The 15,371-nt window shown below is 41.3% G+C and overlaps 1 protein-coding gene and 1 long non-coding RNA gene across 3 annotated transcripts; both read left to right on the forward strand.

The window, feature by feature from the left end:
• The first annotated feature begins 311 nt into the window (after positions 1-311).
• Positions 312-3,872, forward strand: LOC136441433 (uncharacterized). Its single transcript, XR_010756885.1, has 3 exons — positions 312-574; positions 1,465-1,592; positions 2,140-3,872. It is a non-coding gene; the product is annotated as an uncharacterized lncRNA (long non-coding RNA).
• A 5,652-nt stretch (positions 3,873-9,524) lies between these two features.
• On the forward strand, positions 9,525-12,580 carry LOC136441405 (cilia- and flagella-associated protein 251-like). Of its 2 annotated transcripts, none has more exons than XM_066437684.1 (4): positions 9,525-9,931; positions 10,204-10,308; positions 11,063-11,128; positions 11,344-12,580. In XM_066437684.1, the coding sequence occupies exons 1-4, from the start codon at positions 9,815-9,817 to the stop codon at positions 12,502-12,504; spliced, it is 1,449 nt and encodes a 482-aa protein (XP_066293781.1). In that variant the 5' UTR covers positions 9,525-9,814; the 3' UTR covers positions 12,505-12,580. The 2 variants fall into 2 exon arrangements, with proteins under 2 accessions (XP_066293781.1, XP_066293782.1); XM_066437685.1 differs by having other exon boundaries at positions 10,216-10,308.
• Positions 12,581-15,371: the final 2,791 nt, after the last annotated feature.

Genomic DNA, 15,371 nt, shown 5'->3' on the forward strand with positions numbered 1-15,371 from the left:
GACCTCTGTTAGAGGTTAAACATTTTGCCCAGTGAGCATGCCTTCGGCGCTCAACGTGGCCATACGTAATTTTGAGTAATCACTGCCTCCAAGGGCCCCATGCATGCCCTCTTGTAGCGCAGAGGACCAATAGGGCGAAAGACTCATTTGAGTGAGATTTGATTTCATTAGACAGATAACCAATCAGGGGGAAGACATCACCAAAGACAACCAGTAGGGAAATCCAAAAAGTGCATTTTTCCAACCAATCACAAGCCAACTTCCCAGACCAATCACAGGCCTGGGAAATTTTCAAATGCATGTTTCCCAACTGTAGAGCTTCATTCGCGGCCAGCTCAAGCTTGGAAACGGCCGAACGTCTCTTTCTCCCGAGACCGTCCGGGGCTGCCCACCGGGTGATGATAGCGCAGTCCGCCTCGGGACTGGCCCCTCGCCTCCCCGTAACTGTTCGTCCATGGCGCGCGGTCCTTCCAGCCGCGGCAACTCGGCCATGGATGAACGGGGTCAGTCTCACATCTACAAGTTGTAGATTGCCTTTATGGCGGGTCTTCCGGCGCGGCCATGACATCCGACAGTAAGTTTAAACTACTTTACAGTATATTTTTAGAACGCAGGCTCAGAGGCATTATGCTTTAAGGCGTCTAAATTGTGTTAGTTAGCGTGTCAATGAAGCTATGTTTGGTAGAATTCATACAAAATATGAAAATAGGTGTTTGTGATTAACAACACAATTCAAACTTTTTCAACTGTAAAGATGTCTGTTCAACCGTCTTTGTTCAACCGTCATTCTTCAACCGTCTTTGCTCAACTGTCTTTTTTCGTAGGAAATTATGTCATGTTCCAGGATGCTTTGCGGAAAATGAATATCGCACTACATTGGTTTTAGCCGTGGCGACTAACGAAGGGCGTTTTTTCTTGATATCATACATACTATCCCTTATACGGTACAAATCAATGGAAAATAGCATTGTGCCCGCCATTTTCTTCAAATTCGTAACGGAAACCACACAGCCTGATTGGTGCGTTCACTCACATGACTGGAACTGATCAATCAAGCTGCGTGGTTTCCGTTACGTCATTGCATTTGAAAAATGGCGGGTCCAATGCTGTTTTCCATTGACTTCTGCCGTATTAAGCGCTGTTGTGGATTAACTTGGGATTTCTAGAGCTGCTAAAGTGCTCGTAAACGAAGGCAAGTGCGTTGGGAGTTTAGGGAGAACAAGCATCGGGCCCGTCGTCCAAGGAAAACGGCCGGGCGCACACGCGCTGGATTTTTACTATAACGTAGTGCCTCACGACTAAGAAGGGATAACGTTACGCCAGTTTCTCCCTACCGCGAAATAAAAACCACGCTAACTTACATGCATTTACAGTAGTATAATATAATATTTAGCAAGAGCGCCTTTCGTTAGTCGCCACGTATGCCACATTCTCACTTGCCATTGTCTTTTGTGTTTGTTGCAGCAATGGTGAGGAGGCACCAATATGTCTGGACCGTGCATGAACCTGGGCAGCAACGCTGAAGGTTCATTGCGACAACATCCAGGGCATCTCCACTTAGAAGAGAATCGGCTCGTACCACATTTGACAAGGTGAGTATTATCTTTGTCGTATAATTGATTGACAGCAGGCTCTGCATAAATACTTGATGGTGATAGCTATGGATTCATAATGAAAATGATTCTGTATTGGGCATACACATCATTTGTGCATTGGCACTGGTCAACAGTATACTGTTGATGATCTTTCTAGGGGAGATTTAAACCCTTACTGTAGGTCACTATATCAAAGAATATCTTTAGAACCAATTGTGTGAATGATATGTTGGACTCGACATGTTGATTTACTCATATCTATTCATGATCATACACATTTATGTACACTAATAGGTTAGTTCAGTTGCATCCACTTGACTGTTGTATGTATTATGTAGAAGACCTTACAAAAGTTGCTCTACTTTTGTTGTGTCAAATATTTCTGTTAATCTTGTACTTGAATTTTTGGTCATGCGCACAATTTCCCAACTTGTGGAAGAACATAAAGCTTCTCTAGTGCCTTTGTAGAACTTGGATTAGAAGAAAGCGAGAAGATGTTTGGCTGTTTTGTCCTAATTCCTTCGTGTGTTTGACTTTCTTGCAGCTGAAAGAAGATTGGAAGCTGACATCTGCTGAGAGGTGCTCGTCAACGTCAAGTACGCCATATCCACGGTGACATCCAGCAGAAGACCGGGCTCGTGTGTACGCCCTGCCAGAGGACCTGAAATTGTTAAGTGTTAGCACCATTATCAAGGGAAGCGGTTCGAAGTGCAAACTGTTTCAGCAGAACTGGGCTCGGACTGACTTACTACTAGTATCATCGGCGTGATGGGAGGTTAATGATTTGTGATGTTGCATTTGTAGCTTAAACTTATGTATGATTCCCTCTGTGTACCTGAGGCATTGCCGGCAGGGCAAGTCACAATCTCTTGGTTGATCGCAGGGTGTTTGACGTGTGTTTTGTTGACATTTTGAGTGATGTTGCTGGTAGGGGGTTGAGGCGTTTTGTGAGCGGTGGCTACTTTTTCGTGCTGGGCTTCAGTCGGTTTCTGTTGTGTACAGGCCCGGTGTGATTGGTTGATTCAGTTTCTGTTGCTGTCTCGATGGCTGAGATTGTTTGCAGAGTGATTGTGAAGATCACAGTTTCAGAGAACAGGGATTTTCCTGGTTCTGTTAGCTTATGACTGCTTGGATTCTTCTACCATCTGTTGTCCTTTCTGTTTATGTGGTGGTCATTGGGTCGTCGGGAACCTAGACCACGAGGTAATTTGCCTTGTGTCATATCTTGGAGTCCCGAACCAAGACAATGACACAGGGTCGGAAAGGAAGGCAGGTGGTTGGAGAGCCTGAGTAGTTGTGAGCTAACAGAACTAGGAAAATCTCTTTTCTCTGAAACTCTGAACTTTGCAGCTACTCCGAGAGCAATCTCGGCTATCGGCATAGTTACAGAAACTGAATCTGCCTATTGCATCGGGTCTGTATACTGCAGAAACAGGCTGGAGTCCTGTGTGGAAAAGTAGCTATTGCTCTTGAAATGTCATAACCCCCTGCCAGCGATGTCACTCAGGGTGCCATCAAAATGTGCTCAACACTTTGCCATCCATCAAGAGATCATGATTTTCTCTGCTGATAATGCTTCGGGTAAACCCTCAGACCTACTCTAGGTTGAACCTAGAACTGAAATGACAATCACAAATCAGCTACTTCCTGTCATGCCCCCAGCAGTCTGTAGATGGAGTTCTTGTTAATGACCTTTTTTGGAATGCAAAGTGTACACTTTTACTACAATCGTGTATACATGTAATATGTTATGGTTAAGGACACATTTCCAAAGCTTGCGGGAATGAAAAAAAAAATTATATAAAAGACAGCAAAACACACAAAACATAAAAAAAATGTACTTAACATAAATTATGTATATTCTTGATACACATTTTTCATTCTTTGTCTTCTCCAACAGCCTGGTCAGGCATCGGCTTGGAAATGTGGACCTAGTATTTTACATATCTAGTTAAGCTTAATATTTTTAAGGTAGGGTCAAGTTTAATTTTTTTCTTGTCTTTGAATTTTTAAAAAATTTTGTAGATGTTGATAATGCCCATTTATGGTACAAAGGTAGTTTGTAGCCATCTATTCTAAGTCCTATTGAAATTTTGGCTACTTATTTCATGGCTTAGGCTGACGTTGGGACACACACTACATACAAACACAAACTAACACTCACATACTAATGCACACACATGCACACAACCTCAACATACTAACAAAAACACATTAAGTATCTGACGGATGCCTTAGCCTGAAGCTGCAAAATAACTTTAAAATGCAGTAAGAAAGTTTCCTCTGTACCATGCTTTTACATTATCAGCATTTACTACATACTTTTTTTAGCTTAGCTACCTTATTTAGCTTAGTAAGAATGAGAATTTTAACTAACAATTTCTAGTTTCGTTAGTATTTTTAAGTTGTTATATTTTCCATTTTTAGGTAGATTTTTTTAGCTTAGCATTTAAAAAAATTTTAGCTTAGAAAAAAATTGTGAAATAGCTAGCTCAAAAATGCTAAGCAAAAAATTTTACAATTTTTTTCTATGCAAATAGAATTTTTAGCTTAGACTCATGAGTCACTACTCTCCAAGCAGAGGTATTGCTTGGTGACAAAGAAGAAAGTCCACTAAAAATGCCTACAATGTAAAAAAATTCAGTCGGAGCCAACCTCTGCTTGGAGAGTAATGGGCCACTGTTAGACTTAATGAACAGACTTAAACAACTGTTTTGTTTAGAATATAAGAATGTCCTAAATGTATCTATGCGGTGTAATGTAGGCACCGGTAGTCAAATTATGTACTGTACTTTAAAGGCATCTAAATTTGTAGCCTTTGTTCTAGATGCTATAAATAGATTAGCATTGTTAACATTCTTTGCGATAAGGTCTTTTATTCACGATTAGCTGTGGTGTGCATCTAGTAGTACAAGACTGGCCACTCTGTCCAAGAAAAATTCATCAGAGATTTGTGATCAAAAATATTTTCCTCAGTACACTTTGCATTCCTCTGTTTTGTAAACTGCAATGAAATAAACCGTTTGAAACCAGGCGTGTAGTTACTATTTCACACTTTGAGGGAATATTGATGCTTTCTTTCTCCCCCACCCTCAAACTACTTCCTATTATTCTGTCAATATCATAGATTAACTTTATCACTTATTATATTTCCCTCCCTGTACACCGAGGAAATATATTGTTTTTGCAGGCGTGTCCTTCCTTTCTTTTCAAAACCGAGTAGATGTAGGTTGGTAGCTCTAATACTGATATTTTCCTCATGGTAACGTTGCATGCTATGGATGTCATTTGGGGTGTAGGTACATTTTAGGAAAGGTGAGTACATCTGTAGGATAACGCCAGGTAAACCATTTTAGAACTTGACCTTCGTTCCCGCAACTCGCCTTGGCGCATGGCGGTTTCAGTAGTCTCCAACCAGACCCAATAGATTGCAATGACATGACCTGTGACATGACACCACCGCTCTGTCGCGCATTCAGCACTCAGGTAACCGAGTGCCGAACTCCATTCAGCACTGGAAAACGAGTGCTGAGACAAGTTTCAGCACTGGAAAACGAGTGCTGAAAAAAACTCGGCACTGGAATACAGCGATTCAGCACTGGAAAACGAGTGCTGAACCTTCTTTTAATAGCACTGGAAAACGAGTGCTGAACTTTCTTTTAATAGCACTGGGAAACGAGTGTTGAACTTTTTTTTAATAGCACTGGGAAACGAGTGCTGAACTTTTTTTTTTACAGGTTTGCGATGTAGCAAAGTTGTCTTCTTTTCCTTGGACGTCATGTTGGGTGTCACCATCACTGCACGAAATGGCCTCGTATCCCGGCGTATACGTACAGGGATTCCTCCGGAAATATTCCATATCCCGGTGCGGATTTAGCGTTTCCGATATAATTAACGGATACGGATAATTAACGGATACGGATTAGGTAAATACAACGGAATGTGCGTTATGCTTATTTACATAATCCATGCGGAAACTTCATTTTCACGCCCTTACGGTAAATGCTACGGATGTCATATTAGAGGTCAAGGTAGCCTTAGGAAAGGTGAATACAACGGAATGAGCACCGCATTTGCTTATAAGGACCACAGTGGCATTATATATGCAGAAACATTGTATTTCTTTTGTGGTTGATGGTATATAGGGACCATTGGACATATAAGTAGGTCGAATAGATAACAAAGCCTTTATTAAGGCCATGTTGATTTGATTATATGGATGACACCCGCGCGCATCAATTGTTTGTCCGTTTCTAGAAATAGAAATAAAAAGTTTTCGGCCATACTGTAAATTGTAAAAAGCAGCTGCAAAATGAGAAAATACATGCTGTAAAGTGCAACGAAATATTTTAGAAAACGGATACTAATGTCGTAGAATGCCAAAGTCAATTCAAAAGTCAAAGAAGAAGTATTGAAAGAACAAACCTGAAGAATCTATTCGGTATACCCTACTCTGTGTGTTAAGTTTTGTTCATCCTTCCTGACCACTTTTGTTTCATAATTAAAAGGCACTTTTTTTTGCCAAACCTTTTTTTTTTCATTCGCACGCTCGCATCAGTTTTGGGATCCCCAGGGGATGTCATTCATATAATCGAATCAACATGGCCTTTTTGAAGGGACACATCCTGCGTCTACTCGAAAATGTTGCCTTTCTAGTTTTATGAATATAATTTCCCTTCGGGTAAATGGTACTGGAGGTGTGGGTAGCTTTAAGCAAGGTGAATAGAACGGATGAGACATCATTTGCATAATTTATCTTATGATATCCTCAGATTCCAAAATTAATGAGATAGGGCGAAAAAAAAACAAGGCGGGTAAAAAAACAACAAGATTCCTATATTTTCAAACTTTGAGATCATGAATCTTGTTAAACAAGACTTGCGGCAACAAAATATGATATCACGACCAACAGGTCTTTTGTTCCTGTATTCAACCAATGACGTTTCATATATAATATAAGACCACCTTGATCTAGAACGTATTTGCGATAGAACTGACTAGTTTGCGACAAATTGTATTATTTTCGGTATGTTGACCATTGCCGAAGGGTAAAAAAATCCTTTTTTTTCAAAATCTATAAAATTTACTTGCTGTGGCCTAATGCAGAAATGTCCGCGGTGGTTTTATGTTCGCGGTGAACTTTCAGCTCACCTTTGACTGTAGCGCTACTACTGTTTCAAAAGCTAACTTAAAAGCATGGAACGCTCCATTTTCTCCTTAACGCGAATTTAAAACCACGCGAACTTAGATGCATTTACAGTAGACGAAATCAATGCCAGAAAAAAAAAACGAGATTTCTCTATGTTTGCTGCAAATAAACATTTACTATTTAGAACCTTTTTTGAAAAATATGAATAACAATACGCTTTGCAAATTCATGCCCGTAGGCTAATTGCAATTTGACACTGCTTTCTCTCAGACCTTTTTTGTCACGACCTTGTAACGTAACATGACCTATTTACGTGCAGAACCTATTTACGTCCGGTTTGGCTCATGTCCACATGTCCCGGTGTATTATGCCAAAGCCTATTCTCATGAGTAATAAAGAACATCATAAGTATGATCCTTAGCCATCTCTTTAATTTTTGCACAGCAAACTATAATGGCCATGCGTTTACCACGTGAACGCCACGTGCCGCGCATGTGGGGGGAATTTTCAGATAAGCATTGTTTTTTTCCATCGCGTTAAGCAATTGGCCGGACAGACATAGTGATTTTATTATCATTTGTCTGCAGACTACTCTGGACAGTTACTGTGCATTTTTTTCTGGTCTATGTTCTTCAAGCATAGCGCTAGAAGGGAAAAGACCAAGGTGGACGATAATGGGTTACCCTAGCACAATTCTTCATCATATACCTCAGTATAAATGCATGCTCGCACGGCGTTAAACAGGCGGAGAAAAACTTACAGACCATGCATTTTCTTTTTAGAAGAGCTGATATTTCTGACCATGGGTTTAAAATTTGGCTCTTTCCGTGCGGTTTTGAGATAAATACGTTTTGAATAAATCGGACGTAAATTGATCATCTTACGTTACATATTTAGCTATCTGACTCTAGTAAGACCATTACTCGAGTACGGCCATGTGCTACTGGTCGGGTGCTCAAAGGAGCAAGAACTGGCTATTGAGAGGGCCCAACGCCGGGCCTTGCGCATTATTTCCCTGGGAGGAAGGCGTTCCGTGTCTGACCTGCCAACACTGAAGTCGAGGAGGGAGGAAGCAGCTGTGCACCTGCTTGAACGCATGCTTCAGGAGGACCATCCTCTGCACGACTTAGTGCCTCCCACGAGGACAGGAGTCATCGGACTCAAACTCAGAAACTCTAGTGCAATAAGTGTTCCAAAAGCCCGTACTAAGAGGCTCAGTAATTCCTTTTTCCACTGTGCAATACGGCTGTATAATAAGGCAAAAGCTTAGATTTTAACTGCGCAATTGTTTGTCGTTATGCTTTAGATAAATCACATCGCTGAAATATAAGTGGACTGCGAGTCATTGTTTTGTGTGGTTGTGATGCAAAGACTTATAATAAGGACGTAATTCGTGTGTGTTCGCCCGCGAAGTTCATTACCGAATAAAATCATTTCATTTCAATCATTTCGTTTCACACGTTCTATTTCGAACGGGTGTGCGCGGCACAAAAATGGCAAAGTTGTCCTAGATACATGTATGAAGACATCGACATCGTGTACGCTACATCTCATCTTTATTCCACACTGACGCTTCAAAGTGTTCCTAAAAATTCGGGTAAGAATCATAGATATAGTTTGTTCTTGATGCTTTACCAACCACCCGCCTTTCCCTTCTTGTTTGATCCTTTTCCCGCCTAGCCCTCCTGCAACGTTTTCTGGATGGGAGAGACTTGAGAATATGAAAGCTGCGTTGTAAAGTACGTAGCAATGAGCTGTAAACACAGAAACACAGCTACGTCACTATACAAAGTCAAATCGTGATGACGTAACAAGTCGTTTTTTCCGGAACAATCCCCCGGTAAACGTCAAGTCCTTTCGATCTCCGAAATTGTATTTCAATCCCATTTTTCGTTTTAAATGGCGCTGAAATTCAGACGTATGAGCTTTATCAAAGTTTATGATTAGCTGCTCCCTAATTGAACTTTGACGTACTACTGTGGACCAGTTGGAGTCTTAGAGATGAGCTCAGACCTAGCATTGCCGGTTCCCAGACTAGGATGCCAACACAAAACACTCAGAACCTCAATAAAACTACCAATAAAACTATGAGACTCATACTATACTCGTCATACTTCACCTCCTTAAAGCCGCATGTGGTCTGAATCTTCGTAATATACTTCAGAATCTGCTTAGTTATCCGCTACCATAACGCTTAATGTGGTGTTCATCGGTAAAGTTTAGTTTGGGCTCATTCCATGTTTATTTTAATTTTTTTTTTTAGTTCAGATACCTAGTTAGGCAAAGAAAGTCATCACGATCGAGATCAATGCATCAGAGATCAGTTGTACCTAATTTCATGCACCTACGACGGAACAAAATAAACACCTACCCTTCTCGATATATTGTCAAGCATCAACCTAGGATATACGTACGGTAAGTAAACGGTATCGTTAGCTCGTTTTGGATCAACTGACGACATCAATGTAAAACATCCTCCACTATAAAATAGATTTGTTTATGACATCACATGATGTTTATGACGTCATATTACGTTCATGGCGTCAGATCATGTTTATGACGTCGTATCATGTTTATGACGTCTCTACATATTTATGACGTAAGCGGCCTTAAAAAACACCCCTTCCCAATTTCATAATGGAATAATCCACAGTTCGTTGTGCCCTGGTCACGTGACCAGTACACATTGCTCAGAGCAGCCCAGAGCAAGGTGCAATGATTACAAAATGGGCGAAATTACAAGTTGTACGACCACAAAATAGTGTAGCAAGGATTGAAAACGATTCCAGATGTTCAATTCTACATACGGTCATAGTATCACTGCATTTCATTCGATAAAGAAGGAGAAAATTACTTCTGATGACGACGGCTGACGACGTCATCGACCTAGCTAGGTCACCCTGCACTCGAGCTAACCGAGGGTATAAAAGGTCGTCGCAAAGCGAACTGCTCATTTCACTGCTTGCTTACTTCTAGAGCAGACGTGAAAAGTTTTTGATGCTTTCATAGCGAACCAGTATTGGTGACTTTACTTCGATCCACGAACTCGTGTCTATCGTATCATCGAACAATGGCTTCCAGCCAAGAAGAGGCATACAGGCTCGACTTTGTCGCCCTGAATGAGAGTGTCAGGAAAATCAGACTGCGAGAACGCCTTCTCCAAGAACGGGGTATCCACCTCCCTATGGTGAGTCATCTAGTGGTTGCAAAGTGAAGTTTTACACGCATGTCGTCCGCAAATGTTCTGAACGTAAGTTGGAATAGGATTAGTATGTTTCAACGACTTTGATACAGGTGTTCCAAACCTGTTTATGCTTATAACTTCACGGATGATGTTCTAGAACGCATTACATTGCTGTCGTTGTTCCATTAGCTTACGTACATCACGTGTACTTAGTATCTGTATGTCTCTTTCCCCCAGGATGTATTTATAACATGCTTATCTTTATTGTACCCCAGGCACCATCCAAGCGTCAGACTGTAGCCGCTGCACCCGTCCCCATGTCCATCTCGGAGGGTGATGTGGTGACCCGTCAGGAACCGCTGTCGCAACCGCAGGAGAAGGTATGTCACCCTCGCTAATAGCCTTATTTCTTCACAGGAACATTTTAGACTAAACGCATCTGTCCAGTGAGAGGGCCACCAGGCCATCATATTGTACATTGAGAGGGCCACCAGGGCTACATTCGAAATTAAAGAGGGGACTTAAAATCAAATAGGTCTAGACGTATTTACATGCAGATGTCATCCGTAGCCAATTAGGTAGTATTTTTTTAGAGAAAGTACAGTAAAATAACACCGCCTGTATGCTGTACAACCCCTTATCTGTCCTTGGTGCTGATTTGACCATTCGAGTTCTTATTGGCTGTAGCATATTTGCATAAAAATCTCATCCGTAGTCATGTAGTAAGTATTTTTTGATCAGAGAAACATCATAGGTACAGTAAAGTAACATTGTCCATATGCCATACAACCCCGTATCTGTCCTTGGTGCTGATTTGATCATACAAGTTCTTATTGACTGTAGCACATGGCAAAGAAAGCGCTAGCTTACGTACATTGACATCAACCGTGTATGAAGAATAGAGAAGTTTTACGTGCTAAAGAAACATTGTTGTAGCTAATGTACTTCTTATGTAATGGCAAACGTAGATGTAATGTAAATCCTGTACATATTTTTTTTACTTCCTGCATCGAAACAAATGTAAACAAAATGATATATAGTAAACGACATATGGCAACATTTCCGCAGTGTTGTAGTAGCTGAGCGCCCTCTCTCATATTTTTTTTCATCTAATCCTGTTATTGTATATTACAGAACACTTCCTCGAGTAATCCTACTCTGGTGGACAGGTCGGACATCCCATGCTCTGTACCAAACAAGGTGAGTTCTGATCTAGAAAGAGAAAGAGACATCTTCCAAATGTACCAGTAAGAAGTTATAAGACTAGCTGACTAAATTGCGTTCTTGTGGACATTACTTGTCAGTAAATTTTTGTTTTCTTGTTTGTCTTGTTGTTTTCTTGTTTGCTCTATGTCTGAAGAGAATTCCTTTGCAGCCAATCTTACCATCATGCCTTTTTTACTTGTTGCAAACAGGGAGCATCTGCACCGACTGTGCATGGGGAAAAGGAGAGAGAGATGGAAGAGGGGGAGATGGAAGAGAAGGAGGAGGAGATGGAAGAGAAGGAGGAGAAGGAGATAGAACAGAAGGAGATGAAGAAGGAGATAGAGATGAAAGAGGAAGAGAGGGAAGAGAAGAATGGGGAGAGGAAAAAGGAGAAGAAGGAGATGGAAGAGGAGGAGGAGGAGAAAGAGATGAAGAAGGAGGAAAAGATGGAAGAGATGGATGAGATGGAAGAGGAGGAGGAGATGGAAGAAAATGGGAGAGAGATGGAACACAAGGAGATGAAGAAGGAGGAGATGGAAGAGAAAGAGGAGAAGATGGAAGAGAAGGAAGAAGAGATGAAAGAGAAGGAGATGAAGAAGGATGAGGAGATGGAAGAAAAGGAAGAAGAGATGGAAGAGAATGAGGATGAGGAGATGGAAAAGAAGGAGGAAGAGATGAAAGAGAAGAAGGAGATAGAAGAGGATGAGGAGATGGAAGACAAGAAGGAGATGGAAGATAAGGAGGAGAAGAAGGAGAAGATGGAAGAGAAAGAGGAGGAGAAGGAGGAAGAGGAGATGGAAGAGAAGGAGGAGATGCAGGAGGAGAAGGAGAAAGAGATGGAAGAGGAGGGGGAGGGGGAGAAGTCGGAAGAGGAGGGGGAGAAGAAGGAGGAGGAGATGGGAGAGAAGGAGGAGGAGATGGAGACGTTCGTGAAGCTCTTCTGCAGGACGGCCATTCAGGACGCCTGCAGGGAGCTCCGGGAAAACACTTCCTCCCAAGATCAGGAACTGGAAAATGCCGTCCAGCTCCTCTCATCAACAGCTATTTACCAAGCTTGCCTAGAGCTCGAAGAAGAACTGACTTCATCTCGTGGACAGGAGGTGGAGGAAGAAAACAACAACAAGGGTGAGGAGGTAGTGGATCTGGGTCTCTATCAGAAGAAGGTGGCACAGACCATGACAGAGGAGACATCAAAAAAGGATGGAGAGCTGGAGAGGCTTCATATTCAGGAGTCCCTTTATGAAGAGAAGGAGGGACAGAAGAAATATAAGACGGGGTGGAAAGCACGGGGGAAGAGGGTGGCCAGGAGGCTGAGAAGGGTCTTCTCCCTCTTCTCCTCGTGCTGTAGAAGCAGCTGTGTAGACCCGTAGAGCGAAAAAGAAATTAATGTTAATATTAGTCTTATGTGTATGTGTTTGATATTAGAATAAAAAGAATGAAATATAATCTTGCTCTTCGTCGTTGTTTTTTTTTGGTGTCCAACAGTGTTATCTATAGTTATAGTGAGTGATTATCTTGTTTTAAAGTCTGAGCACACGCCAATAGAACTAGCTCCTGAGGGCTAAATCTATATCACGTCTTTCAAAGACCAACGACTATCTGTCACCGAAAGATCTTACTGATCTAACTAGAACACAAGATACAACAGCCCTCTAGTACTCGTTCCCACAAAAATTATTGAGAACAAAGTGCTGTCAAAAGCCGTGTTGTGTGAAAGGAGTTTGATGGGAGTGATGAAGTAAAAGGCTGAAGTTGTCGTAGGAAATCGAACAGGGTCGACTAGCAGATGTTGGAGTGAATGATTGTAGAGTGGTGGCTGGGCTTTCCTGACAGTCCCTTACACCATATAATCAGATAAACAGTTGATAAAAAGGGCAAAGTTACGTTGTTACGGGAAAACTAATGATGTTCAAATATATGTCTAATCAATTCATTACTCTTAAGATATGATGTATGCATGAATGTAGGTGGCGCTTTTTATGGGATCCTCGCCAATGCCTAAAAACCGATCCTTTCTAAGGCCATCTAGATGTATGCAAATACGTCTAGAACATCCGAAAATAATTTCATCAGGTTGGTAGAATATAGGATATAGGAGGTTCTTTGTACACAACCAGATATTATTCTCACCTGCTAACGTCTCGATGTCTATCAGACACCTTCTTCAGAGCTACCTACATCGGCTACTTATAGCGGTGAGAAACAGCACTCCAGTCAGAAGCTCTGAAGAAGGTGTCTGATAGACATCGATACGTTAGCAGGTGAGAATAATTCCTGGTTGTGTACAAAGAACCTCCTATATCCTACGTCTAGAACAATTTTTGGAAAGTATCTACTGGCTTTAAGACGATTGAAAAGATCTATGCTGTGTCTCTGAAATTTCGAATGTACCCCTTTTGGCCCTCCTGCTTCACAATATCGCCCACCTCGTTTCGGTATTTACAAACTATAGGCAAGTCGCCATGGCAGCAGACTGTGAGTCCTGAATATGACGTCACGTATATCATTTGAATCTCATTTGCATTCGTCTTGGAATGGCTAAAATTGCACTATTTGAGTACGTTGTAACACGACTTTCCGGATGAATTGTCACAGCAAAAAAAAAAATCATTTTAATCTGGAAAAGAATCGTTAGCAAATCATATGAAATAGCAACTTTTAACTTCATTCCAGGTGGAATCGTGGTGGCGCGGTGACAGGGTGGTTGGCCCCAAACCCAGACGTCCTGGGTTCAAATCCGGGGTTCCTTGGCTTGTCCCGTTGACGCTGAAAAGGCACTTTGTATGACTCAGGTACTTTGTATAGTACTCAGGTGTAAATGAGTACTATAGTATCTAGCTTTGGTTAGGGACGTCCCACGAATAGGACGTTAAATGGAGGTCCCCTGTTTCAGAGCGAGCGTGCACACCTCGAACACGCAAAAGAAGCCACCATACTTATCGAAAAGAGTAGGGGTCCGTCCCGGTGTGAGTGAATCAAATGAATCTGTCCGGATATTCAGCTTGTACTCTTCAGTACAAACCTGGTGTGTTACGCCATGAATCGGTTTTACAGAAAGTTATATGTACCTTATGTTACATGGTACGTATGTTATATTTGAGATGTAGGTACCTACTAGTATAGGAAAGGTGAATACACCTGACAATAAAATATGCTAATTGGGACCTAATTTGCATAATTTATGCAGAAACCTGTATTTCCCTTACCGTACAAGCTGCGGATGTCATATTTGAGATGTAGGTACCTTTAGGAAAGGCGAACACACCTGGCCAATTAATAATGCTAATGAGGACCTCATTTGCATATTTTATGTATAAACTTGTATTTCACTTACTGTAAAAGCTGCGGATGTCATCTTTAAGATGTAGGTACCTTTAGGAAAGGTGAATGTACCTGGCCATAGATTATGCTAATGAGGACCTCATTTGCATAATTTATGCAGGAAGTTGTATTCCCCTTACCGTTAAAGCTGCGGATGTCATATTTGAGATGTAGGTACATTTAGGGAAGGTGAACACACCTGGCCATGAATTATGCTAATGAGGACCTCATTTGCGTAATTTATGCATAAACTCGTATTTTCCTTACCGTAAAAGCTGTGGATGTCATCTTTAAGCTGTAGGTACCATTAGGAAAGGTGAATGCACCTGGCCATAAATTATGCTAATGAGGACCTCATTTGCATAAATTATGCAGAAACTTGTATATTCCTTACCGTAAAAGCTGCAGATGTCATATTTGAGATGTAGGTACTTTTAGGAAAGGTGAACACACCTGGCTATGAAATATGCTAATTAGGAACTCATTTGCATAATTTATGCATAAGCCTATATTTCCCTTACCGTAAAAGCTGCAGATGTCATATTTGAGATGTAGGTACTTTTAGGAAAGGTCAACACACCTGGTCATGAATTATGCTAATGAGGACCTTATTTGCATAATTTACGCATAAACTCGTATTTTCCTTACCGTAAAAGCTGCAGATGTCATATCTGAGATGTAGGTACCATTAGGAAAGGTCTGAAAACCTGGCCATAAATTATGCTAATGAGGGCCTCGTTTGCATAATTTATGCAGAAACTTCATAATACCTTTACAGTCAATTCTAAGGATGTAAAATTTGAGGTGTAGGTAATTGGAGGGGAATATCCTGCATTTTCCCGAAAATGTTGCCATTCTAGTTTTCATTAAATCAACGTGGTGTCAAAGATGATAGTTGATCAAGTTTGCTGTATAA

The sequence above is a fragment of the Branchiostoma lanceolatum genome, chromosome 9 (genome assembly GCF_035083965.1).
Source record: "Branchiostoma lanceolatum isolate klBraLanc5 chromosome 9, klBraLanc5.hap2, whole genome shotgun sequence".
Classification (NCBI taxonomy): Eukaryota; Metazoa; Chordata; class Leptocardii; order Amphioxiformes; family Branchiostomatidae; genus Branchiostoma; species Branchiostoma lanceolatum.

What these genes read in the sequence shown, in the direction of transcription:
- LOC136441405 (XM_066437684.1), top strand. Translation starts at nt 9,815, where the DNA reads ATGGCTTCCAGCCAAGAAGAGGCATACAGGCTCGACTTTGTCGCCCTG. An exon ending in TGTCGCAACCGCAGGAGAAG is followed by an intron (nt 10,309 to 11,062) that starts GTATGTCACCCT and finishes TGTATATTACAG; the next exon opens with AACACTTCCTCGAGTAATCC. An exon ending in CATGCTCTGTACCAAACAAG is followed by an intron (nt 11,129 to 11,343) that starts GTGAGTTCTGAT and finishes TGTTGCAAACAG; the next exon opens with GGAGCATCTGCACCGACTGT.